Source organism: Mustela nigripes, chromosome 12 (genome assembly GCF_022355385.1).
Source record: "Mustela nigripes isolate SB6536 chromosome 12, MUSNIG.SB6536, whole genome shotgun sequence".
Lineage (NCBI taxonomy): Eukaryota > Metazoa > Chordata > Mammalia > Carnivora > Mustelidae > Mustela > Mustela nigripes.
The window spans coordinates 65,625,332-65,651,848 of record NC_081568.1 but is presented as its reverse complement, the minus strand read 5'-3'; the positions used below and the strand labels follow the sequence as shown (position 1 = coordinate 65,651,848).

The 26,517-nt window shown below is 39.5% G+C and overlaps 1 protein-coding gene across 1 annotated transcript in view; it reads right to left on the bottom strand.

Moving 5' to 3' along the window:
* Window positions 1-26,517, bottom strand: part of MEGF10 (multiple EGF like domains 10) — a 164,936-nt gene that overhangs the window by 107,487 nt on the left and 30,932 nt on the right. The window contains exons 2-4 of the mRNA XM_059417484.1: window positions 15,889-16,022; window positions 8,256-8,357; window positions 6,430-6,530 (exon numbers count right to left, since the gene is read on the bottom strand). Coding sequence (XP_059273467.1) covers window positions 6,430-6,530; window positions 8,256-8,357; window positions 15,889-16,004 — 319 coding nt within the window. The 5' untranslated portion in view covers window positions 16,005-16,022. The remainder of the gene's footprint in view (window positions 1-6,429; window positions 6,531-8,255; window positions 8,358-15,888; window positions 16,023-26,517) is intronic.

Here is a 26,517-nt window from a genome sequence, read left to right as displayed (position 1 = left end):
TGTATATGGGACCAGCATCAAGGCAAGATGGAAGAGCATGAACAAGATGACCTGAGAGGTTATGATTTCACATTCAAACCTAGCCACAAGATTTGCAAGAGGCCATCAGATATCATTTTAATATTTACAAGAGATAGGTGTCATAAAATGTAAGAATTACATGAAAATAAATAAATCATAATTGTAGCAATTACCATAGTAAAGTTAGGCCACAAATACATTTATATATTTTAATGACTAAGTGATATGTCAAATTCAATCAAACAGGGACACCAACTGGGTTGATGGTTCTAACCTAACCTGAAAAATAGGACGAGGACTAGATAAGTCTCAAATTTCAGGAATATGGAATACATCTAGAATAGACAATGGGCTCGGTATCTTCTACCAAGGACAATATTGCCTGCTTTTAAAAACTTCAGAAAATAATACAAAGGGATATTATGTAGGCTTAGGAAAAGAATTTCTAGCAAAGGGTACAATATGGATGAAGCTCGAGGACAGATACTCAGTGAAATAAGTCTGTCAAAAGGACAAAAACTATATGATTCTACTCACATAAAGTCTCTAAAGTAGCAAAACCCCAGCAACAGAAAGAAGTTAAAAGGTGAATGGCCAAGGGCTGGCTAAGGGAAAAGGGGGAATTCAGATTTAATAAGTGTAAAGTTTCAGTGCTAAAAGATGAAAAAGTTCTAGGGATCTGTTGCATAACAAAGTAAATACACTTAATACCACTGAATAATACACCTAAAAATTAGGAAGATGGGAAATTTCATGCTATGCATTTTTTACTACAATTGAAGAAAACAAATTAATTAATTAAAAACTTCAACAAACTTTTTTTTAAAAGTTTTTTTTTCTAACGGTAAAGCAAAAACATGAGATGGCATAATTATTTTCTTAGGGGGTAATGATATTTCAGCCTTGTGAATATTTTAAATTCAATAAAGAAATGTGTGAAACAATCAAACCCTATAATGTTTATTCCATTTTAAAAGCATAAGTTCCATTTTTAAAACTTGATCATGTTTAAATTTGTAAAACATTAGTTAGAAGCCCTTCACTGTGTTTGTAAGAGTTTGTTAGACTGATGAATAGAACATCTATAAGCTGAATTTGGTATGAGAAACACCAGGTTTTTATGTTCATAACTTCAATATATCAGATATCTCATGCTATGGATTAGAAAAATTAATATTGGGGCGCCTGGGTGGCTCAGTGGGTTAAGCCGCTGCCTTCGGCTCAGGTCATGATCTCAGGGTCCTGGGATCGGTCCCGCATCAGGCTCTCTGCTCAGCAGGGAGCCTGCTTCCTCCTCTCTCTCTCTCTCTCTCTCTCTCTGCTTGCCTCTCTGCCTACTTGTGATCTCTCTGTCAAATAAATAAATAAAATCTTAAAAAAAAAAAAAGAAAAATTAATATTATTAAAAAGCCCAAAGCACCCAATGCCACCTACAGATTCAACACAATCCCTATCAAAATCCCAATGATATTTTTCATGGAAACAGAACAAACAATCCTGAAATTTGTGTGAAACCACAAAAGACCCCAAACAGCCAAAGCAATCTTGAGAAATGAGAACAAAGTTGGAGGCATTATGCTTCCTGATTTGGAACTAGAGTAATCAAATCAGTATGGTATTGGCATAAAAATAGACACACGAGATCAATGGAACAGAAGAGAGCCCAGAAATAAATCCATGCATATATGGTCAATTAATTTACGACAAAGGAGCCACAAATGTATAATGAGGAAAAGACAGTCTCTTTAATAAATGGTGCTGGGAACACTGGACAGTCACATGTAAAGAATGAAACCAGACAATTGTCTTTCACTACACACAAAAACAAACTCAAAATGGATTAAAGACTTGAACATGGTACCAAAAGCATAAAACTCCTAGAAGAAAATACAGGCAGTAAGCTTCTTAACATCAATCGTGGTGTTAAGTTTATGGATATGATGCCAAAAACAAAGGCAATAAAAATTAAAATAAACAGGGGCGCCTGGGTGGCTCAGTGGGTTAAAGCCTCTGCCTTCGGCTCGGGTCATGATCCCAGAGTCCTGGGATAGAACCCCACATTGGACTCTCTGCTTAGCAGGGAGCCTGCTTCCTCCTCTCTCTCTCTCTGCCTGCCTCTCTGCCTACTTGTGATCTCTGTCAAATAAATAAATAAAATCTTAAAAAAAAAAAATTAAAATAAACAAGTAGGACTCCAACAAATTAAGAAGGCTCTGCACCACAAAGGAAATCACCAAGAAAATGAAAAGCAACCTACTAATAAAAAAATTTACAAATCATAAATCTGATAAGGGCTTAATATCCCAAGTATATAAAGACTCATAAAACTGAATAGCAAAAAAAAAAAATCGAATTAAAAAGTGGGCAGAGGATCTGAGCAGACATTTCTCCAAAGAAGACATGCAGGTGGCCAATCTTTAAAAAAAAAGAGGGGATAAATAAGACGGGATGCATTCACACATGTACGCGCGTGCGTGCGCGCGCGCGCACACACACACATACACACGGAATATCATATGGCCAAAGAAAAGGATGAGACTTTACCATTTATGACAACATGGATGGACCTACAGAGTATTGTGCTCAGTGAAGTCAGTCAGAAAGAGAAAGATAAATACCATGTGATTTCACTTGTGTAATGTATCTAAAAAACAGAATGAATGAATGAACAACAAAAAGTAAAATCAGACCTGTAAATACAGAGAACAAACTGATGGTTGCTAGAGGCAAGTAGGTAGAAGGACAGGCAAACGGGTGAAGGGAAAAGGGACGTAGAGGCTGCCAGTTTCGGAGGGAATCAGTCACAGGAATAGAAGGCACAGCATAGGAGATGTAGTCAGTGATACTGGAATTGCATTCTATGGGGACAGATGGTGGCTAAGTTTGTGGTAAGCAGAGCATAACGTATAGAGAAGCTGAATCACTATGTGAATCACACCTGAAACTAACATAACACCATGTGTCAACTAGACTCAAATTTAAAAAGTTAACAGATAACAAAAAATCATATCTACACATACATGTTACATACACCACAAACCTATATACACATACAATGTACAAACAGACACACACATACTAAATCCATTTCATTCCTCTGGGCATTTCTTCATTAACATTTTTATTTCTCTAAATCAAGAGTAATTAAATACAAGATTAGGCTAGAAGAGTAACCCTGGAAGTTGAATAAACGTAAAAAGTTTATTTTTAGGAACAGGTGAAAACCTCACTAAGAAATCATGGACATCGTCACGTCTAATGATATTTGCCTTTTGGAAATTTTTCCAACCATTTTTCCCCCACCCAGATTCCAACGCCATACCCTATATTTTCTGTTTCGATTCTTCCTGCCTGATGACATAATCTATCTTCTGAACACACTCAGTGTACTCTGCCAACCAGCAGCTTCTGTACAGTCTGAGTCCAGGAGGTGGGCTTCGTCGTTGGCCGGAGGAAGGAGGGGTGGGAGGAACTGGGAGGATGGAGCTTGCTCTCCGGAAGGAGTTACTCCAGCTACCCGAAGGAAACTTTTTTCCAAATGCAAGTAAGTAGTCGCATGAAATCGCCCTTTTTTGCCTTCTAGGAAAATTTACTACCAAAAATTAAACTAAAATTAGTACTGATTCCTGTGTTTCTATTCCTCTGGTAACTGATGACAGTTAACAATGGTGACGACACTAGGTGCCCAACAGCAAAACCTAACTGAAAAAAAGAGAATCCTGTGTTCTCTCTTCCTTTCCTATCCACAAGGGTGCCTCACTGGTACCGGCTATTGAGGGCAGAGAAGATTGACCAGAGGCATCTCCTGGAACAAGGAAGTAAGGGAAGCTTGAGTGTCCACTGAGGTTAAGCTATGAAATCAACACATCAGAGTGGAGAAATGGAAAATACCCTTAAAGAGACCAAATAGCTCCCAGGCCTCTGTGACCAGACAGAGAGCTGCTTAAATATATTAACATATCTAAAAGAAAAATGTTTCAGTCTCCAGGGGCAGTTGACTGGTTGAAAGGCTTAGAAAAAGAAAAATTTTAGAAGCAAATGCTAGAGCTAGCCATCCAAGCAGTGAGGAGGACATCTTGCAACCTGCCTAGTTTGAGATACAGGAAAAGTTATTTTTACCATTGTAATATTCGGGTATGATGGGGTTGGGGAATTGCCCAGCTTCCTGAGATGGGACACAGTACTGAACGAAATGACAGAGGTGCTGGGTTCTGGAAGGCATGGACCATGAAGCTCTAAACACCGACCGACCCTGCTTGGATCCACGGTCTCACCAGCTTGCCAGTAAAATCTAGCTTCCCATGTGCAAGCCTTCAAGGAAAGAAGGTATGACTAGAAGGTAGCCCTCCAGGCTCTGTGTCACTTCTTGACTTTATACGCAACTTCTGGCAAATGGGTAAGAGAAATGAACCTTGGGAGATAGAATCACTCCTTTACTGTACTGACCACTGTTCTTGTAAGTTTGAGCCCCAGCATGGGCACCAAGATAATGCTACCCTGAAGCTTCTGGGGAAAGTGGCTGCCCGAGACAGCTGAGGTCCACCCCCACCCCTGTGCCCCTGTGTGCACTCAGGGCTTTCCTTGGAAAATTCCCATCAGCTGGGGCCACAGAGATCAGTTAGTGATTATCCTCCAAGATGTTTGATTATAAACATGTAATTTTTCTTATTCAGCATCCTTATTAATCAAAGACATGCAAATTAAGAAAATATTAGTAAAGGGAAAATTGGCACAGGGATAAGCAGAAAGCAATCCCACATAAAGTGGAAACACACCAAACATCTGAAAAATACATGTATACCTCTGACCCAGCAATTTTACTTCTAGGAATCTATCCTTACCTATTCATTAAGGGGATGAACAAAGATTTAACCACAATGATGTCTTCTCCAGCAGTTCATAATAGGTAAAACATGGAAATCACATAAATATTCAACAGCTGAAATTAGCTAACAATCTATAATTCAGTAACACACTGACATTTGCAATATGTTACAGAAGTACATTTACTAACCAAGAAATATATTCACACTGTATTTTTCTTTTCTTTTCTTCTTTCTTTTTTCCCTTCCTTTTCTTTTCTCCTTTCCTTTCTTTTCTTTTTCTTTCTTTTCTTTCCTTTTCTCTTGTTACATTTTCTAATTTTTTCAATGAACATTTATTATGACATAGAGCCCCGGCTCTAAATCAAAGTTGAGGAACTGCACCCGTTCCTATAAAAAAATGAATCCAGGGTCACCTGGGTGGCTCAGTCAGTTAAGTGGCCAGCTCTTGATTTCAGCCTGGGTCATCATCTCAGGGTCCTGGGATCGAGACTGGAGTCAAGTCCTGCATTAGGCTCTATGCTCAGCAGGGTGTCTGCTTGTGGATTCTCTCTCCCTCTCCCCCTCCCCTCGTTCTCTCTCTTTCTCTAAAATACATAAATAGAATTAAAAAAAAAAAAAGAATAGAATCCAGTCATTGGAAGAAAGAGGACACATATACTATCCATTTAAGTTCTCTCTGCACTTGAGATCAAAGGAGCATCCAAGAGGTATAAAGGGCTTCTCCAAAGTCACCCAGTGCTACATTACCCGGCTCTTTTAAGCCAGGATGTGTCCAACCATTCCTAATGTCTTCAGTTTAAAGCAGAACCTTGTCTCTCTCGATGCTACTCAACACCAGTGCCTCAGCTCAGAAAGCAATGCTGCCCCTCTAGCTGTGTGCGGAGCCAAAATATTTGAATACACCCCTTTCTATTGATCTCTCTTCTCTACATCCTAAACACAGTGGAAAGAAACCTTAGTTGCAAACTTAATTGACATGAAATTCCACAGTCTTCTAAAGTGCATCATAAAATCTCCAACTTCCCCTGAAACATTTCAGAATGAACTGGTGAGATGGGGAGGGGAGACAGAAAATGACAAAGAAGAAGGTCTACTTTGTGACTCAGACTTAGAGCTGTTTCTTAGTGTGAAAGCTCCTCTGCTTTTTGTAAGCTTCATCATTCTGTGCACCAGAAAAGAACACAGTGGCCTCTCAGAAGCTGCCTCAGGACTCCGGTCAGCTGCTGCGGGGAAGTCCTGCCTCTGTTCTCTTCTGTGACCTGAGTCTAGTGACTCCTTGACCAGTTTCCAAAGAGACATTTATTACAAAATGGTAATTAACACTGAGACATCCGGCCCTAAATCATCCTTCTATAACATCTGTTTTCTCCTCAAGTGACACTCATGTGGAGATTTTTGATAGGACAGAGGGACAAAGCAATGCTTCCCTCATTCCATAGATCAGGAAAGCAGCAGCCAAGGGTGACAGGGAATGGTTCAAGCTGCCCCACCTCCCCGGGCCTCCCTCTCGGCTGCCATTCACAAGTGCACACCAACACTGGGAAACACAAGCTTCCCACAAGGGGATAAAGGTCTTACTTACGGACACACATTTCCCTGCTTTCATAAAATCCAGGACAACACTGGGATTTGCGCCTATACATAGTCTTCTCCCCATGCCGATAGGCTGTCCGATAACTGATTCTGCATGGAAGAAAAAATCACATTGTTACTTTTTTTGACTGGCAATTTGATTAGGAATAAGGAATTTATATTTTGATACAGAAGAGCTATTAAATATAATAAAGGTATGAAAAGTGAAGTATTCTAAAATAGGTAAGAAGGAGCATGTACTACATGTCTTGACCAATATTATGCTCTTATCTTTTTGTTTAAGAATTTATTAAAATTGCCCATTTTAGTCAACCTATACTTTATTTCAAGGGATCAGAAGTTTCGTGACTTTCCTATTTCACTTATCTTGAGATAACTTGGAAATTATTGATTAATTTCAGATATGATGGGGATATGGGTGGCCAGTCGGTTAAGCGTCTGCCTCCGGCTCAGGTCATGATCCCAGGGCCCTGGGATTGAGCCACATGCAGGATTCCTTGCTCAGCAGGGAACCTACTTCTCCCTCTGCCCCAACCCTTCCCCCTGCTCATGCTCTCATTCTCTCTCTCAAATAAATAAATAAAATTTTTAAAAATAATTTCAGATATGACACTGATCTAATTATCCTTTCCTTACATATGTTTTAAGGAAGAATTCAGAGAATTCCTTGAAAAATCTATGACAATGCAGTCTCATCCCACTATAAAATAGAAGGTTATAGACAAACGACCCTCATTTAATTAAATCTTCATCCATTCACTGATTTATCTATACAACACATGTTTTCTGAGCACTTACTCTATTCCAGGCACTACTCTAGGCACTGGGGAAATAACTCATGATGAGCAACAATATAAAGCCTTGCCCTCAAGGAACTTATATTCTACTGGGGAAGACAGACCTACAGTAAGATCCATATTAAATAAAGAAATATGTCATACAATGACTGGTAATGATTATATGGTGTGATGAAAAATAAGGCCTAAGTAAGGGAAGAGAGTGGGCAGGAAGGGAATACTTGTTTAGATAGAGTGGATAAGGAATGTCTGAAGAAATAATATTGAGCCTAATGTTTAATGCAGCATAAATCAACAGGTGTCATATTTAGACCCATGACTCACACCACTGTAAGCATTTTACAAATAAAAGTAAGGTATCACAGTTCCCTTCCATAGTAACGTTATTACTTAAGATGTTTTCCTTTTCTGTTTTCACATTTATAGAAAAAAATTATGTGCCTTACATTGAGGTCAAATTTAAGTTGGTCTAAGGACAACTGGGTGACTCAGTGGTTAAGCATCTGACTCTTGATTTCAGCTTGGATCTAGGCCTCATCAGGCTCGGTGCTGGTGTGGATTCTGCTTAAGATTTTCTCTCTCCCTCTGCCTCTCTCCCCAATCCCCCAGTGCATGTATGTGCATGCACTCTCTCTCTCTCTTAAAAAACAATTAAGTTAGTCTAAACTGAGTCAGATAATCAAGTAGACACATATGCTGGAATATGAATGTCTTGTACCTAGTGATGTCCATATTCAAGAGGGTCTCCCCCATTTATGCACCACACAAAAGCTGCATGAATTCTTGCTAACCAAAGGATGGTAGCTAGTAGACACTGTCTCTGTAAGCTCCTCAAGGGCACAGAAACAGTTTTGCTTTTTCTATATAACTCCTATGGTTTGGAACAAGGCTAGGATAACAGCAAGCACTCAATAACTATTTATGAGACAAATGGACACATTGTATCAAATATTTAATTTTCCGCACTACAGTCCTTCCCAGTTAGCCAAACTCATAAATACACCTGAGCTTCGATTACCTGTGCCGTGTGCATTTAAACCAGTTCAGGATGTCAGTGCAGCTAGTGTAGTAGATCTGATCAAAGGGGTGTGGGTAGGACTCTTGCACAGTCACTGAGTAGCTGAAAAAGAAGAAAGATAAGGAATCAATATTTCTTATTCTTACAGTCATGATATACCATGTATTAAAAAAAAAAATCAGAGGTTAATATCTTCACTTGTGACTCTACACTGACTTTTAATAGAGAATGTTTCCAGGTGTCCATTTGAACCAGAGCACTGAAAGGACAGATATTAATGATACACGCAAAAGACAAGAGTTCATGTTCTAAATTTCATAAAAGGAATTCTCTTTCCCATTCACCATAAACTCTGATAATCCTACATGATTTACAGACATGATTACAGATATGATTGCCACATATTGTTCTGTATTTAATTCCATCCCCTTATCCCAGACATGCAGGGTTAATCCAGACCTTTCACAGGAAGTTTTCCATCTAAGTCTGAATGCAAATAATAAGCACGGAGACCATGTGAATATTCATAGCGATACATTTTGGTACTGATTCCGGAAAACCAGAAAGAACATATTTCTCAGGTTGGAACTTGAATTAATTTGGTTTTGTGTGCCTGCCCTACTTCTCAGGCACTGAGAGAATATATGCAACCTTTAAGTAAAAACTACAAAGTCTCTAAACATATCACTGAAACAATTAGCCTGAAATATACATATCCACGGCCTGCTGCTACTTAGCCTGGTTTCGAATACATTTTCACTAACAGCTTCTTGTTAAAGTAAAAACATGCAATCTTAAGGTCCTGAGAATGTAGGTGGAAAACATCCATAAAACATAAAGAGCATTCAGTGTTCAATGTCATAGTTCTTTATTTTAAAGCAGTCCTTTACAGGCTCAAGGGCTTAGAATTCCTGCCTACAGGAAAACCTGGAGAATCCTCTTGGCCCAATAAGTTAATCCTCTTCTCTTGAACAGTCTCAAAGATTTTCACTAAAATCTTTAATTCACACTAGCAAATGGAATGGGCCCCAATAAAGGACTCACTTGCAGCAAATCAATAGTCCAACTTCATTACTAGGAGCTATGGACTAGAGAATGTACAGAAGGAATGCGGCTGAAACGTCAGCATGAAGAATTCAGGTTAGACACACAGTACAACCCTCTCATTTGAAAAGCTATGTGGTGCTGGGCTCCCCCACAGGGGGATTTCTTTCTCCACGTGGCCTCTATTTGCTATTCTGCACTTAGGCTTCAATAGGAAATCCATAAAATAATCATACTGTTCACACTTTTGTGTATTTCATTCTTTGGATCATCGCAACTTGATTTGTAGGTTAATTTCAGGATGCTCCACAAATCTCATGCAGATCCAACAGGCCCTATTGAAAAGATCACTGAATTAGCAGAATAATCTGATAACCAGGATAACTGGTTATCCTCATTGGGCGTGGAGAAACTAGACTGCCATCAGCAGATAATTTTACTCCCTGGGTTTTGAGTATCACACTTTAAAACCAGAGAATCACAGATGGTCTTGAAGATCCTTTCCTCCTTGGCACTCTGAATTTCTTCCATGCATTTTAGGTGACTATTTCCTTTTCTCTTGTATGCCACCTGAGGCTACCCCAAGAGCATGTTCCAATGAGTATATGCGATACAAACGCCCATGTCTGTGATACAACCCCTTTAGGGGAAAAGAGGCCTCTATTAAAATATAAAGGTTCTTGGAATGAATTATCACAATAAGGTATTTTTTTGTTATAATAGTCACCATACAGTATATCATTAGTTTTTGATGTAGGGCTCCCATGCGCCCGCCTTAATACCCATCCCCTTCCCATCCAAAACCCTCAGTTTGTTTCTGAGTCCAGTTTCTCAAGGTTCGTCTCCCCCTCCAATTTTCCCCTCTTCACTTTTCCTTTCCTTCTACTAATGTCCTTCATGTCATTCCTTATCTTCTACAAGTAAGTGAAACCATAGGATAATTGACTTTCTCTGCTTGACTTATTTCACTCAGCATAATCTCCTCCAGTCCCATTCATGTTGATGCAAAAGTTGGGTACTCATCCTTTCTGATGGCTGTGTAATATTCCGTTGTATATATGGACCACAATGTCTTCTGACCTCTAGCACGGTTCTGAGGTTCAGGTTAATGCAAATTCTAAGACTTTCTCACCAATTTTTTCCCTGCCTATCCAGCTGCTTGTAAATAACTGAATCTCGAGGCCTAGAGCGTTATTACTCCATTCCATTTTCAGTGCAGAACAAAATGAATGAATGTTCTCTGCATATAGGTATAGTCCTGTATTACCCATGAACAAAGCAGCTATGGTCCACACATGCTAGGGGAGTAAAAAAGAAACTACCATCCATCCAGGCCGATTGGGTGACAAAAATATTCTACCAGGCTCTACAGCACTAATTAAACAGAACTAAATTGGTTTGTTAGAACTAAACTTGATGCATTATCCCCATAAATTGGTTTGTTGGAACTAAACTTGATGCATTATTCCCATAAAATTCAAAGGCCGTGTTATGATGGTTAAGGTCTGTCTGACTTGGTGAGCAGAAGTGATAATCAACAAAGAAGTCCTGGCCAAACACATCCTATTTAATGTGGACAGAAGAATGGATTCCACAGGCAAATGGATTCCACAGGCAAATCACTAATTTCTTGTGGTCTGGAGGATTGCTTAAAGGAGAGGAGATGCTGAAATATATCATTTTTTTCCTCTAGCCACTTGCCGCTCACTAATAGCACACATCTGAGGGAGGCTTCTCTGGTTTTAGGACAGAAAAAAAGCTCTTCTCTAGAAAAGGGTCATCAAACAATTTAGGATTCCAATTCAACAAACAGCTATTTGAACATCTCTGCAATTCCCGCCCCCAAAGAGCTCTCAAGAGGGGCCAGCCCATAATGCTAGAAATAACACAACAGGGCTCTGATAGAGAAATACATAAACACAAAGACAAAATGTATTATGCTTTGTGCATTTCTCTTCCAGCTTGACTCCTCTGATTCAGAAGGGACTGAAAACTAATTTGCACGTTGATCACAAACAGGCTTCTGGTGAAGTCTATGGGGGAAGGGCTTTAAGGCTTTTAGGCTTTTCACACCAAATTTCCTTCCTATTGGTTTTTATACATTCTTTTTCTTTTCTATACAATCTTGCTCTCCCCCACCCCCGCCTGGCCATTTTTAATGGTATTCTAATCACACTACAGAATTTGGAAAACAATATTTTTAGGAGACTGAGAGTTCTCTGACTCTTAAATAACCACCAACAGCATTTTGCTGGCTTTTTTATAGTCCCTAGGGGTTTTTTAGCTTTTTGTGTTGGTTTAGTTTTTCGGCTTTTATCATAATATAATCACACTATGCACATAATTCTGAAAATTACTTTTAAACTTGAGTGCATCCTAAGCAGGTTAGTAAATAATGAATATTCTTCAAATTATGACTGCCAAATACTCTGTAACTGACTATACCTGATTTGCTTAATACCCACCTACGGCTGAAGAATTAACATGTCACTTTTCAAGGGGCCACTTTGTGGAGGCTGTGTGCTTGCCTTATGAAGGAAAAGATCTCTGAGGGCAGGCCAGCCTCCTCTGGGTCTTTATCACCACTTCCAAGCTGCTGTTTGAACATAATCAGTGCCTCCCTCTGCTAACCGTCCACACCTCTGTGTTCCTCATCAGCGGCTCTCAAGTCAGAGCGGGAAGGAGCCTTCTTGACTGTCTAGTCCAATCCTGTTTTTATCACAAATGAGCAACCCTGAGCTAGCAGTCAGCCTAGAGCCAGCACTAACACCGTGTCCCCCAGACACCACGCTGACCCGTGCCACCTCTCAGATGTCATCAGAACATCTGAAGCTTCTGAAGCAGACAATGAGTGCCAAACTGTGGTATAAAGGGAATCTGATCTCAATTCTACACTATTTTCACCACAGAGATGTGTAACTCTTCACCTCCTGCTTGTGTGCTTAATCTTCTCAAAGACACTGAAAACATATCATCACCGGGACTTTAACCTATTAAATATCATCCAGGGAGAAACCCCAGCAAGATTTAATTTAAGGTCAAAGAAGGGGGCGGAGGAGGGAGAGGGAGGGCGGGGAGAAGCCATCATTGCTTGGCCACATTCCAAAGTGGTTAATTACATTCTATCTGCCAAAATGATCTTGTTACTTTAATCAGATATGGTAATAATCATCATTTCTTATCTCTGCTCGCTTCAGGACTTGCTGCTTCAATTATTACCACTTCTGTGTGCCACCTCCCATGGGGATGGGCCAAGAATGGTTCTCTTCTCTTGTGTCTTCTTTAACAGAAACCCCAGTAGATGCTGACACGTAAACTCACAGACCAGGGAAAGGGGATGTGGAGAAGGAACAGATAATTCGTGGAATTATCAGTTTCTGAAAGGCTGCTGCATGGGATTCCTTTAATAACAAGCACCCCTTGTGTATTTTAAGTGATTTCATTTTCCTTAATTTCATTTTCTGTATGACTTCTAAGAACCACAATTGCTACATGAAAATGAGGCCTACTTTTATTTGAAAATAAATGATTCAGCAGGCTTGGGGCAGGGCCTGAGAGTCTGCATTTCTGACAGGCACCCAGGTAGGGCTCAAGTCACAGCCCCACAGACCACACTGTGAGAAGCAAGGCTCTGGCTGAGTCCATTTGATCCAGGTGGGGTTGAGATAAGGTAAGCCTCAATGAGCCCTACTCAGCGCTACCACCAAGAATTCTGTCCTTGACCTTCATCCTCTTCTCCCCCTGTCCATTCAAGCCCCAATTCAGGTCTGAAAATACAGAACGTGTCCCCTGCACTCTTGTTGGATCATTTTAATTTATGCTCCTTCCTCCATTCTTATCACGACCATCACACTTTCTTTTACCTTTCTTCCAAGAATAATTACCTAGTGTTAAATAGGAAATGTATCAGTAAGAAAAGTATGGCTGTCAATCCTTCTTTCTAGAAAGTCATAGAAAAAAAATACAGTCAAAAAAAAAAAAAAGAAAAAAAATACAGTCGGGAGAAAAAAAAATCTCCATCATGTCCCTAACTCTTTCACCCTCATTTTCCCTCCTCATTAGTAAGTGTTTTAGAGGTCACTCTAATCACTTCTGCAACAGTGGAAATGCATGAGGTTTAGAGACTACTGTGCCCCTTGTCCATCCTCTCCCACCCGTTCCCCCACTGGCGTCCGTATTGAGCCATTTCATTGCCTGTCAAAAGGTGAGTGGACTCAATCAACAGTGATTTATCCAGCACATGCCCTAAGCAAGGCAGGGTTTTGGACCCTGGAAATTATCCCTAGCGAACAAAGCATGCAATTATGTGTTGCCAAGTTTTGTTGAATAATGAGGAGGGAATCAGGATGAAATGCACATGTCTGAGTGGGTGCTGGGTTACCTGAAGCCTGGCTTCTTTTCTCTTTCTAGCCTTTTCCTCAGGGAGTTCACCCGCTTACGTCTCGTCTCATCAAGCTGGAGACTCCCGATTCTGGGCTCCAAAACGCTACCAGACCCATTTCTCAAAGCGACGTGACAAGGCACCTGCACTCATCTCTTCCCTCTTAAATCAGTACTCTTCCTTTTCTTTTTCGTATGTGCAATGACACCTCCAGGTTTTCACAGAGCAGGTTCATTTTTTTTTTTTTTTAAGATTTTAATTATTTATTTGACAGAGATCACAAGTAGGCAGAGAGGCAGGCAGAGAGAGAGGAGGAAGCAGGCTCCCCATGGAGTAGAGAGCCTGCTGGCTGCTGGGCTCAATCCCAGGACTCTGGGATCATGACCCGAGCAGAAGGCAGAGAGAGGCTTTACCCACTGAGCCACCCAGGCGCCCCACAGAGCAGGTTCTAAATCTCACCTCTGCTGACTCCTACCCATCCTACAATCCACGTATGAACAAGATGTGTTGATTCTTATCTCACAGTATCTTCTGAATGTGATTATTTCCTTCTATTCCAAAGGGTTCATCCTCCCAGAAGTTCTATCACCAATGGCCTCTCCCTTTTTGAAATGTGATAGGTAACCATCCTTATATTCACTGATTCATTTTTAATTGCTTGAATGGATATTTATTATGCCGTTGGTAGCTGAAATGTTTATGGGAGGTGCTGTGATGACTGTAAAGATAATTAATAAGAGGTCCTTCCCCTTTGATTCTATATAATACAGTTAATATCATAGATACATAGATCTTGATTACATGTACATATTTCCTCTATAGCTTAAAGTTTCCTAATGATACGTAACTCCATGGATGGATCAGAGAAGTGGGATTCTGTTACCGTGATTGTAAGCCTGTGCCTAGACATGGGGAAGCTGTCACTGAAAAAAATAATGCTGTGAGTGAGGGACCAGGGTGCCCCTACAATAACATAGCTGCTGGGCCTGAAGGGCTCTGGGTGTGCTCATTTTGACCTGTGCTGATGACAGTGACAGGAATGTGTCCCCTGTGTTGTGCTCCCCATGGTGCTGAGGAGAACGGGGCAAAGAGACAGAGAGTTTGATGAAATGGCACATACAGCTATCAAAACTACCTATTACTCTGGAGTGCTCGAGCGGACTAGAAGGGTGCCACCTTCTCTCTGGAAAACTGACATTTGCAAGGTGACCTGTGGCTAACGATGCTTCAAGAGAAAAGCAAGTAGCACAGTGGAGCTGTATAAACTGCACTTGACTATACTGTGGTAGCGCTAGATGGTTTGTCCTATTTTTCTGTTCCAAAAACTGACTCTGAGCTCTCTGACAATGACCTATTGGTTGTCCTGCCTCTGCTTCTCCCACTGCATAATGCCTTCATCTGCATACAACATCATCTGCTTTTATGTAATCTAATCTGTCTTGCCTTCCTGCAGTACTGGGCTGATTCTAGATCTGTTGCTCAAGACCCTCAGCAGTCTGCACAGCACTGGCTTCAGGCCACCTTCCATTCCTAGAACTCCACGCAATCACTGCTATCCGCTCCGTCTTATTCAGGTCTCTGAGAGCATCTTAGCTGACATTACATCCATGCACCCTCACCAGTGCCTCCAGAAATCATGTCACCCTTTTCAGGCCACATACAGCCCAAACTTTTTGCACTACACATGGCCACCCTTCAGTACATTATTTCATATTGTCCTTCACCACTCACCCATTGGTTCCCATGCATAAGTCCAGCTCCCCCAGATTATTGCAAAATAGACTGAGAGCAGGGAGATGTTTGGGAGATCATGTGAATGGAGCTAGTAATATTTTCCCAGCATGCTACAACTACTCCTGTGTTAGAATCAATAGATCAAAATTTTTTCACTTTATATGCCATAAGAGTGAGGGCTCATGAGTTCAAACCCCACCCTGAGTATAGAGATCACTTTAAAAAGAGGGGGTTAAGTTTATCTTCAAAAGAACAATAAACAACAATACCAGTAAAAACCTAACCTTAGGAAATAGGTTATCCTTCAAATTCACTTTATATGCAATAATACTAATTTATTATTATAACTACTGGTATTTACATAAAAGTAATTCTATAAACTCTTCTCCAAGTCTATTTTATATATCAGGTTGATAATACCAATATATAAAAATAATTAGAAATTATTTCTCAGACTACTTTCAAAATGATTACCTTTCCCAGTGGCTGCACACATTAGGGTCTTCAAGATTCAGTGATGATGCTGTCCTGCTCCAGAGGCATAATGAGAAACAGATAAAGCTCAGGCATGGGTTCAAAGAAATAACCATTTTTTGGGGAAGAAAAACCTACAAGAAAACAAAAATCCAAATTAGAGAAGCATGAAAATGACCCAAACAGAATTCTTTTCAGTACAACAACCATTCAGAACCTGTTTGTCACTAAGGCTAAACCACACATCACAAGCCATGTGTTTAAATAGAAGGGTCACCAGATTTCATGGTCCAAGAGAGAGGTATTTCTTGTGCTGTGCAGGGTGGTCACCATTTTGTAAATTACAAAAATGTGCAAATCATCATTAATTGCCACTACAACAAAAGCCCTTCTCATCCATGCCAACCAACATTAAAGGAATCTTCCCGAACAATTCGGAGCAATGCAGGCTTCCAGACTCTTTCACCAAGCATATTTCCCTTCTGGAAGAAGAGGGCTCACAGAGGAATCTGGCCTCATTTGTCCTGGAGGGTAAAGGATGAAACAGAAGCTCCATTGACTCAAGAGAGAGGCACCTCAGGCTCAAACTGAGATTCATTCAAAAATCCATTCCCTGGGCACTGAACGTCTTCTAGGTCTGCTCTATCCTAGGCACCATGCAAAAACTGGGCATCAAATACAGATACGGTTCCTGCCCCTGGCCATTAAGATGTGTATAATTTCATAATCATCATGTTCATTTCTTACATTTAGTGATTCCAATTCCCCATCTGCTCAACAGAAACAAAACCAGCTAAACCAGAACCAGAAGTTTGTTTGCACGTGTACAGAAAAATATGTAAGTCTGTTTAGAGGTCTGTGTTAGAGAAAACCAACATCGTGTTCTTGAGAGGAAGAAGGAACACAATGGAAAAACAAACAGCAGCATTTTTGCCAAAAAGGCCCACAAAGGAGACACAAGATGAAGGAGAATGTTCCATGCAGAAGGAATCAGAGGGAGGCAGGGTCAAGCACACTTTTGGGAGCGCAAATTAATTCAGCCGAGAAAGAGACGGGCATATCACAAAGGTTTGGTACACCATTACCAAGTTCATGAACTTCACCGGGGGAATAACACAGATGCTGCAGGGAACTGAGCAAATCTGCGAGACTTTTCAGACTTGGATTCAGTAGAACTTGGTGACTAAATATGGGATTAAGAGAGAGGAGTGTTTGCTGGAAGAGCCCCATGGATGGAGTGTTGTGCCCTTCACTAAGATGAGAAGCACAGACACCCTCCCCTTCTGGGAGGAAGAAGCTTTAGTTCAGTTTTAGATACAACAAGTTTGAGATTCCCAGGAGATACTCACATGAAGTCATCTGCAGGCATTTACTGAACACCTACTATGTGCCGGGACTCACCAGCTCGGGTGTGTCACAGCAGGCACAGCCTGTGCCTGAAACTCACACCCATCTCCTCACCTCCAGGAACTTACCATTTAGTCAGAAGGAAATGTTTAATTGCCACACTTAAATAAAATGACTTTATGAAATCGTTGTAAAAATGGACACGGAAATACAAATAGCTGATCCATTTACTACTTAAAAAGAGAATAAGTATTAACCTGCCTATTGGTAAACTAGGAAAACTAGTAACAATAGGTCAGATCATGTGACTGAAGCAGTTATTTTCCAGATGAGAGCTAGCATTTTGAGAAGTTACACTAACTTTTTACACCACAAGGGACAGAAACAAATGGGAGCAAAATTTATTCAATAATGACCTTGTAGTTTAAAAAGATAAGTTTATTCAGATGCCTGGCTATTCCCGTTCGTGAAGCATGGGACTCCTATTTAAAAAAAAAAAAAAAAAGATTTATTTGAGATAAAGAGAACGCACGTGTGTGTGAGAGCTCTTCCTCATGAGTCAGGGAAGTTGCAGAGGGAGAGAATCTCAAGCAGACTCCCAGTGAGCATGGAGACTCCTCAGGACTCAAACTCAGGACCTTGAGGTCAAGAGCTGAGCTGAAACCAAGAGTCAGATGCTTAACTGACTGAGCCACCCAGGCACCCCAGAGTGTGGGCCTCCTGATCTTGGGCTCATGAGTTCAAATCCCACCCTGAGTATAGAGATCACTTTAAAAAGAGGGGGTTAAGTTTATCTTCAAATGAACAATAAACAACAATACCAGCAAAAACCTAACCTTAGGAAATAGTTTATCCTTCAAATTCAAGACATTAGATCACGTGAAGAAGTACTCAGTCCTTTGGAATCATGGCTGTTTATAAGGATAAGTATATCAAGTATATCATGACAAGTCACCTGCCTCTAACTGCACAAAGACTAAAACTAAAGATAACATTTGCTTTAGAACAAGGAAATATTATCATGAATGTGTAGGACAATGAAAAGATACTGCAAGCCACAATAAGAGGTTGTGAAATCTTTAAAAAGGGGAGTTTCCATCACCACAAAATATATTCTAACATAAAAAGCATAAATGGGAGGCCAAAATAGGGTTTAAAAAGCAATTCAAATTATTGGTGTTTGTCATGAAGTTGTAAAAGCTGAAACTCAACATTATAAAACCAAAGAAGTTTTTCCACTTAACAGGAGTGACCAAGAGTGATGATGATGATGGTTAATAATTTCCTGACTGATTGCTGGGGGCCAGGCCCAGGGCGGAACATTTTATGTGCATGATCTGTCCAACCCTCACTGCCATTTACCTAAGAAAAAGGTGTTTTTATGATCCCCATTTCACAGTTGAAGACATGTAATATACTGCTAATATTTTCCTCATTCATCAAAAAAAGCAAACCTCTAATATACTTAGTTGTAACAAACAAGCATGGCAAATATCTGTCTCATTGTTTTATCTACCTCAGGATAAGCGTTTTGTTGCTGCAAAGTGTGAAACATGTATATTAACTTTCATTCTCTCCTCAAAGACAAAATGAGAGCTAGTCAGCAGTAATCTGCCATCTACTTACCAACAATTACCCCAAATTGGAAAGTTTATATCGTGAGTCACCATCTTAGACTCAAACCATTCATTTTCCAATTAGAAATGTTTAGTCTGTAAAGTTAGAAATTGCTGCAAGCAATGAATCAAACTGCCAAGAAAAAGAAAAAAGGTTGTGTGTTTTCCTTTAATGTAAAAATGTTAATGTTAATCTTTTTGAAGCCTTTCTTGCTTTGCACTTGATGTGAAGCTCTATGAAGTCTTTAACCTCTCTATGAGGATGGCAGGAAGAAAAAAAAAGCAAAATTTGGTCATCTTCCCTGTGCTTTTGAAATTTGGCATAGAAAAAACCTAACTGCATTGCCAAGTTGCTGGAGGTGTTTACAGAAGGGAAAATATAAGGACATTTAAAAAAATGTATATATATATCAGCGGGTCTCATTCCCAAAGGATTTTCCTAATGAAAATAAGAAATTAATGGAGTTCTACAATAATCTGCATTAGAGCATAAAACATCAAAAGCAAAAAGAATTGCTAGACCCAGATGCAGGGATCATGCAACTTCACATAAACAGGTTAAAACCCTTTGAGAAAATAATTCAAATGTTATATACTGTGGAGGGATTCATAGACATGTCAATGAGCTGTAGAAGTCTATAATACATTTCACTATATTCAAAAACACAGATGCTTCTTCCTTTTGTTCTGTCTCTTGTTGAATAAAAGGCACTGAGAGACACAACCCAAATAAGAAGTGTCCGGGGCATTACATATACTCTTTCCCTGCTTTATTTGTTTTCTTCTATAGGTTTCACTGAGTAAAATTCATGTACCATTTTTCCTTTGTATCTACCCTGAAAGAAGAAAGTTCGACACAATTTTCTCCCCATTTCTCTCTTTTAAGCTGTGCTATCTTGTCTTACACTATAATCTTCCACTTTGGAGCACAAATGAAAACAAAACACAATCTTTAAAAAATAGAATTATTTCAATTGAAAAAAAGGTAATACAGTAGTGATTTGCTTCATTAAAACAGACATTTGGAAAATATTCAAAACTCTAAATGGAGAGTTCTGCTACCCCCCACCCACTCAGTCTTCATCTTCAAATAACTTTCGTTATGGTTCCATTTAACAAAATTTAAAATGTTAAAAAAAAAAGTCATTTGCATGAACCCCCTAGTGCCAAACTTGATTGCATTCCATATCATTCACTTAATTATTATGGAAAAATCAAAACAGAAAATCAGTACAACTGATTAGCATTGCTAAAGTGCTCCTATTAGAAAAAAGAAACACAGCAGGTAGAATTAACTCTTGCTGTCTACTAGGAAGGGAGGCTTTGCTTAGTCTCACAAAACCCACAATAAATAATCAGGTTAAATACACTCCTTACAGTGGATGAATCTGGGTTCTGATGATAGGGAGTAGTTGATCAGTGTATTAGGGAGAAATAAATAATGGGGCGTTGACTTGCTAATTTATTTTTGCAACAACAGAGATATAAATGATGCCAGACAATCCTTTCTGCCTTTCAAATCTATTTCCTTCCTAGAATCATTAAGAGCACTGATAGAAATAACTTGGGTGCCCTCACCCAGTTTTTTCTCAAACTCATTTCCCTAAAATCATCTCACAGTTTTCTAAGCGAAAATAAATTTCACGATTAAGAATAGTCACATTTCCACAACCCCCATCCCTTGATCACCCCATCACATTAATCAATAAATAATATACTAGCTTTTCCTCAGAAAGGCCACCCAAGTAGGGCAGAAGGTAGCATGCTGTGTTCTTCCTGGAGCTTCAAGCCTGTGAATAGAGTATCAGAGCTCCAGCTCAGAGGTACCAAATATGTCAATGCTTACTCATGTCACTTTTGATCTCAGGGTCCTGAGTTCAAGCTCCATATTGGTGGTAGAACTTACTTTATAAAGGGGGGGGCACGCCTGGGCAGCTCAGTGGGTTAAGCCTCTGCCTTCAGCTCAGGTCATGATATATATGTTGCTTATAAAACATATATATATGTTGCTTATAAAACCATTATAAGTTTGTAGTATAGGGACATATATATATATGTTGCTTATAAAACCATTATAAGTTTGCAGTATAAGATTTAATAAATGTTATTTATAATTTATAATTTAATAATTTAAATTTATAATAATTCATAATTATTTTATATATTTATTTATTTTGTTTTTATTTCTTTATTTTTATTTTATTTATATTTATTTTATTATGTTATTCATTTATATATTATATATTTATATTTATATAAATATAATTAATTATAATTAAATTTACAATAATTTAAATTTATAATTTATAAATTATAAGAGACATATATATGTTGCTTATAAAACCGTAAGTTTGTAGTATAGGATTTAATAAATTTTTTATATATTATAAATATATATAATAAATATAAATATTTATATAAATATATATATGTATATATATCCCTAAACATTAGCAGGAAGTTGAGTGTTTCACACCAGTTTTGACATTCACTAGATACTTCACACCAAACAAGAACTGGACAAACCCCGAGGATGCCAGGCGCTGGGCCGGCCACCCTGAGGAAGCTCACCAACCACATGAAGAATGGCCACAAACAGACCATTTCAATACAGCACAATGCCGGCACAGTTAAGCCCAGAAGAGGCTGTTGTGGGAACAGAGAGGTACAGTCTCATAGACGTAACCTGCCGAAATCACACGTAATATCTAGGTGGCATTAAAGGGTAGTTTGAAGGGACACCCTGATCACCCACATGTCCTCAACTTTGGGTAGTACTACGAAACACTCCTATGAATCCCGCCCCCAGGAATGGAAAATTCCACAAACAATACTCACTAAGGATTGAAGCTCAAGCAACTGTGGGGACCATGGTGACTTATAAGGCACAGTCTCAGCCTCAACACGTCCAAATCGACTAGGGAATGAAAATTCTAAATAAGCTATTATTTTGCCAAATTAGTTGACATAGAAATAGATGACCAGGGTTTTAAGAGGAGGAAAAAAACCAATGTGAGAAAGAACGTTTCATAAAAGAGGTCGAATATGAACAGAAGCATTCAAAAGAAAAAGAACTAGAAATCTCTGAGTATCTACTTCATGACTTGCACCTCACATATGTAATCTCATTGGCTGAGATTAAATGTTTCACTTGAAAACCAACAATTAGAACAGCAGAGATTTGAACCAATCTGGCTGATGACTACAACATCTGTGATCTGTTCTTGGCATCACATCCGGGTAAAAGGAAGCCTTGAGTAAATGAAAACCATGGCAAAGGGCCATGAGGCAAAGAGAGAAGTGGGAGCCAAGATTGCGGGTGGAGAGCAGGAGGACTTGTAAGGAATCCTGAGAGGCAGTGCTAGAAAAGTAGGCAGAGCTCAGTGATAAGGGTCTTGAGCACCAGGCTAAGGAGCTCATATGGTTTTATCTTGCCTGCAGTGGGGTACACTGAAATCTTTGAGCAGGGCACATTATTATATGAAAGAGATGTTTCAGAGATTAACACAGAGAGGGTGTGCAAAATCCAAAGAAGGGAACAGGGACTGGAGGCAAAGGAAGAGGTGGAGGTTGTGCATTCAGGGGTGGGGTGGAACTGCCCTTGGAGGGAAGGTAGACTAAGGGAAGTATGTGAGAAACCAGTGAAAGAATTGGTGAGACTGGGAGAAATTACAGAAAATAGGCTCAATACCAAGGACAGCTGGCAGCACCTGGGTGCCTCAGTCAACTAAGTATCCAACTCTTGATCCCAGCTCAGGTCTTGTTCTCAGGGTTGTGAGTTCAAGCCCCACGTTCCCGCTCCAGGCTGGGCATGGAGCCTAATTAAAAGAATAATAATAATAAAATAAAAGAATACAAAATAAAAATTAAAAATCTAAGAAAACAAACTTCTAATGTTGATCATGAAAAAAAGAAAGTAAAAAGACCCAATATCAGAAATACAAAGAGAGACATAAGAACAGACTCAAAAAAGATGTTTGGGGTGCTTGGGTGGCTCAAGCAACTGACTCCTAATTTCAGCTCAGGTCATGATCTCAAGGGTCCCAGGACCGAGCCCCACATCAGGCTCTATACTCTATGTTGAGCATAAAGCCTGCTTAAGATTCTCTCTCTCCTTCTCTTTCTGTTCCTCCCCGCCCCTCAGCTGGGCACTCTTTCTCATTTAAAAAAAAAAAAAAAGGGACAGCTGCTGTGGCTTAAACCATTATGAATTGCACTTTTATTTGCTTGGTTCAGTCTACTTATCTCCTTTTGTGAAACAATACCTCTCTTTTTTATAAGAAAAAGAAATTTCAAACACCGTTTCTCATTCCAGGGTTCAGCGAATAAAATCATTTTGATTGTCCTAAACTTCTCATGACTTAATATTCCTCAATAACATTCCCACTAATTCTTCTCAATCTGGGGTCCTAATTTATTTGGCCTGTCCACAAAAGAAAAAAAAAACTACTCTATTAGCCCCATTATAAGATTTACTCTTTCTTTCCTTTTTCAACAACTATGCCTTGGCAACCCTAATTATACCCCAGGGTTGTAGCCAACCTCCAGGCTGACCTCCGACTATCCCTGCCTTGTGTCAGACCCTTTCTTGATGAATAGACTGTGTAACCAATAGGATACGGCAAAAATGACAAGAGTGTAACTTCCAGACCTACATCATCAGAGGCAACACGGTTCCCTTCTTGCTTTTCAGACCGCCAGGAAGCCAGCTGCCATGTCATTAGGACACTCAAGCAGCAAGGCGAAGCCTCACGGAAGGTGTCCCACCACCAGCCACACGAGTGGATCCTGCAGCCCCGCCAAGCCTTCAGGTGACCGTAACCGCCAATGACGCATACTATGACCTCGTGAGATCCTGAGCCAGAGCCACCAGCTGAGCTTCTCCCAATTTCCTGACACACAGAAACTGAGGTAATGCAGCAATAGAAAACCACTACATCTCTATTTTAATATGTCTATACCAAAAATATCTTGTTGGACTTCCAAAATGCTCTCAATAATGCTCACAATTTTGTTGGTATCTTCAGGAGCATCAAGCAGAAACAACCTGCAAAGATTCTGAAATCTTTTCTCTGCATTGTAACTCCTGGCAGGAGCCCCTTGACTTTTAATTACAGTTTCAGTTATTTTGCTCTGGGAGGCATGACCTCGAGATGCCTGTGCTCTGAGGTGTAGCTGCTGCTTTTTCACACAATGTCCTGCCCTAGATTATCCTGCCACTTACCCTTAACCATTAGCATTTGACTACCTAGAAGAACTGACCTGCCTTGTGATAACCAGGAGTTCATCATGTGCTCAGTGCTACTGGTCACTTACAAAATATTGAATGAACGGATTCTAAACTTTTCTCTGGGTTGCTTTTTCATTTACAAATAAATGTTCTTTTTCCTTTCCTGCCTTTGAACTAGTTTTCCATGATTATCTCTGATAATATATATAAATTGTATCTGAAATAAATACATAAAAATTTATTGATAGAAATAAAATATATGTAAAATAAATAAAATTTAATTATTGTTTTAATTTTTTAACTCTTTACTTTGAAACAATTTCAAATTTACTTGAAAGCTATGAAAATAGAACAAAGAATGACATTCATCCAGACTCACTAGCTGCTAACATTTTGCCACATTTACTTTACTACCATCCACTTACACACACACAAACCTTTAACCATTTGAGAGTAATTTGTAGTTTGCCACTATCCATTTACAAACACACACACACACACACTTAACCATTTGAGAGTAATCTATACATGAAATTTTGCCCCCTATTCCTCTAAATATTTTAATGTGCATTTCCTAAGAACAAGACATTCACATATGTAACTACAGTACAATTACCTAAATGGAAAAAAATTTAAAATTGATGCAATCCAAATGGAAAAATTTAATATTGATGCACTATTATTATCTAATCTAGACCTGATTCAAATTTCATCAACTGTCCTAATCATGTCATTATTTTAATCATCTTTCGCACAGTCATTTTTCAAAGGCTTTGCTAAAAAACAGACAACTGTTCTTTCAATCAGCAAACCCTGGCAAAGGCAGCCTTTGCCCTCAAAGAGTTTACAGTCGAATAGGAGAGTAGTATCATGTCTATGATAATGACAAAGCAATGTAAAATGGGATTAGGGTCCAAGAGGGTTACCAAATAAGTATGTAGAGTTGAGAAAGTCTTCCCAACTGGTGCATAGACATAAGAGAAAGCAATGTTGCAGGTTTTGCTGATTACATGGAGCAAGGAAGGGCGTACCCAGAAGAGCCACTAGGAACAAAGGCATAGAAAGAAACTTCCCAGAGGGAAAGGCAAATGGGCAAGATTGTCTGGAACATAGGGTGGAAAACCAAGTGAGTGAAAAGGAGTTTTAGAGCCATGTCAGGAATGGCACTGAATATCATGGTTTAAGATTGACCTGAGGTAAAATACCCAAACACCTCATGAGACCTCAGGCAAAGAATGAATGTATTTGAGAGAAATGAACTAGAAAACAGAACTTGATCAGCCCAAGAAGAAAGAGAGACCTACTGTCTTTTTCCTTCTTTTAACCAATAATATGGATTGAAGAAGCTGACTGTCAGGTTGGACCAATCCCTTGACATAATACCAGCAGGAAGAAAATCCAGTTGTAACAGAATACATGACAAAAAAGGTAGTTTCCTTTAGACAAAGCCAAATCATAATACAATGGAAAAGGAGAAAATATATCTCTCTGACATACAGCAGGATAGATGGGTGTCATCAGAATCTTAAGTCTTTCCTCGCACATGGGGTCAGAGGTGGATGGAGACAGGACTGGGAAGCCTATGTAGTTGCTCGGTCCCTCTCTTGGGAAGGTCCTTTGCAGTGATGCATAGAGCTATAGTAGGAAGGATGATGGCACTCACTCTGCCCCCATCACTGGCATGACAAGGGCCACCCATATGTCACCTGGTCATCTCTGGGTCATTGTACTAACACTCAGTTCCTGAAATACTATTCAGGCACAGCTGAACAATCCAACTCAAAGCTTCCTTTCCCTGAAGGTTATTTCTCACATAAGAAAACACAGAGAAATGAAGACTCTATGAGGGAAAGAATATCTATGGGACCAAGATTTTAGAAAATTTTCCTATCAAATGCATCTGTCCAGATTCTATGAAGGAGGGATACACACACACACACACACACACAGCATTCCTCTTTTTTAATATTTCATAACAGGCCAAATAATTTATATTTGTAACAGTCATTTGGCTTCCAAAAGTTTCCAGTGCACTACACATATCTTAGGGTCCAGAGAGCTTTTGTACTAAAAAAGAGAACAGAAAGTTAGAGTTTAAAGCCTTACGGGCTTCAACCAAAATCCTTTCATTTTTATGGAAGAAATAATTGGAGGCCCAAGTTATGGTGACTCAGCTATATCACAGAGTAAGTTTGTGAATGGTCCAACTCTAGAACCCAGAAGTCAGGCCCCCTGATTTCAGGCAAACCATCTTCATCCAGTGACAGTGCCACTTTCTTTCTAAAATAACACTCTACTTGTACAATGGAGCAAGAAATTCTTCTTAAAATGCAAATTCATTATAAGCTAGATCCTGCAAGTGATTAAGCTATCTTCTGGCCAACACTGAGAACCTGAATTAGAACATACAAAAGGTAGGGGTGCCTGGGTGGCTCA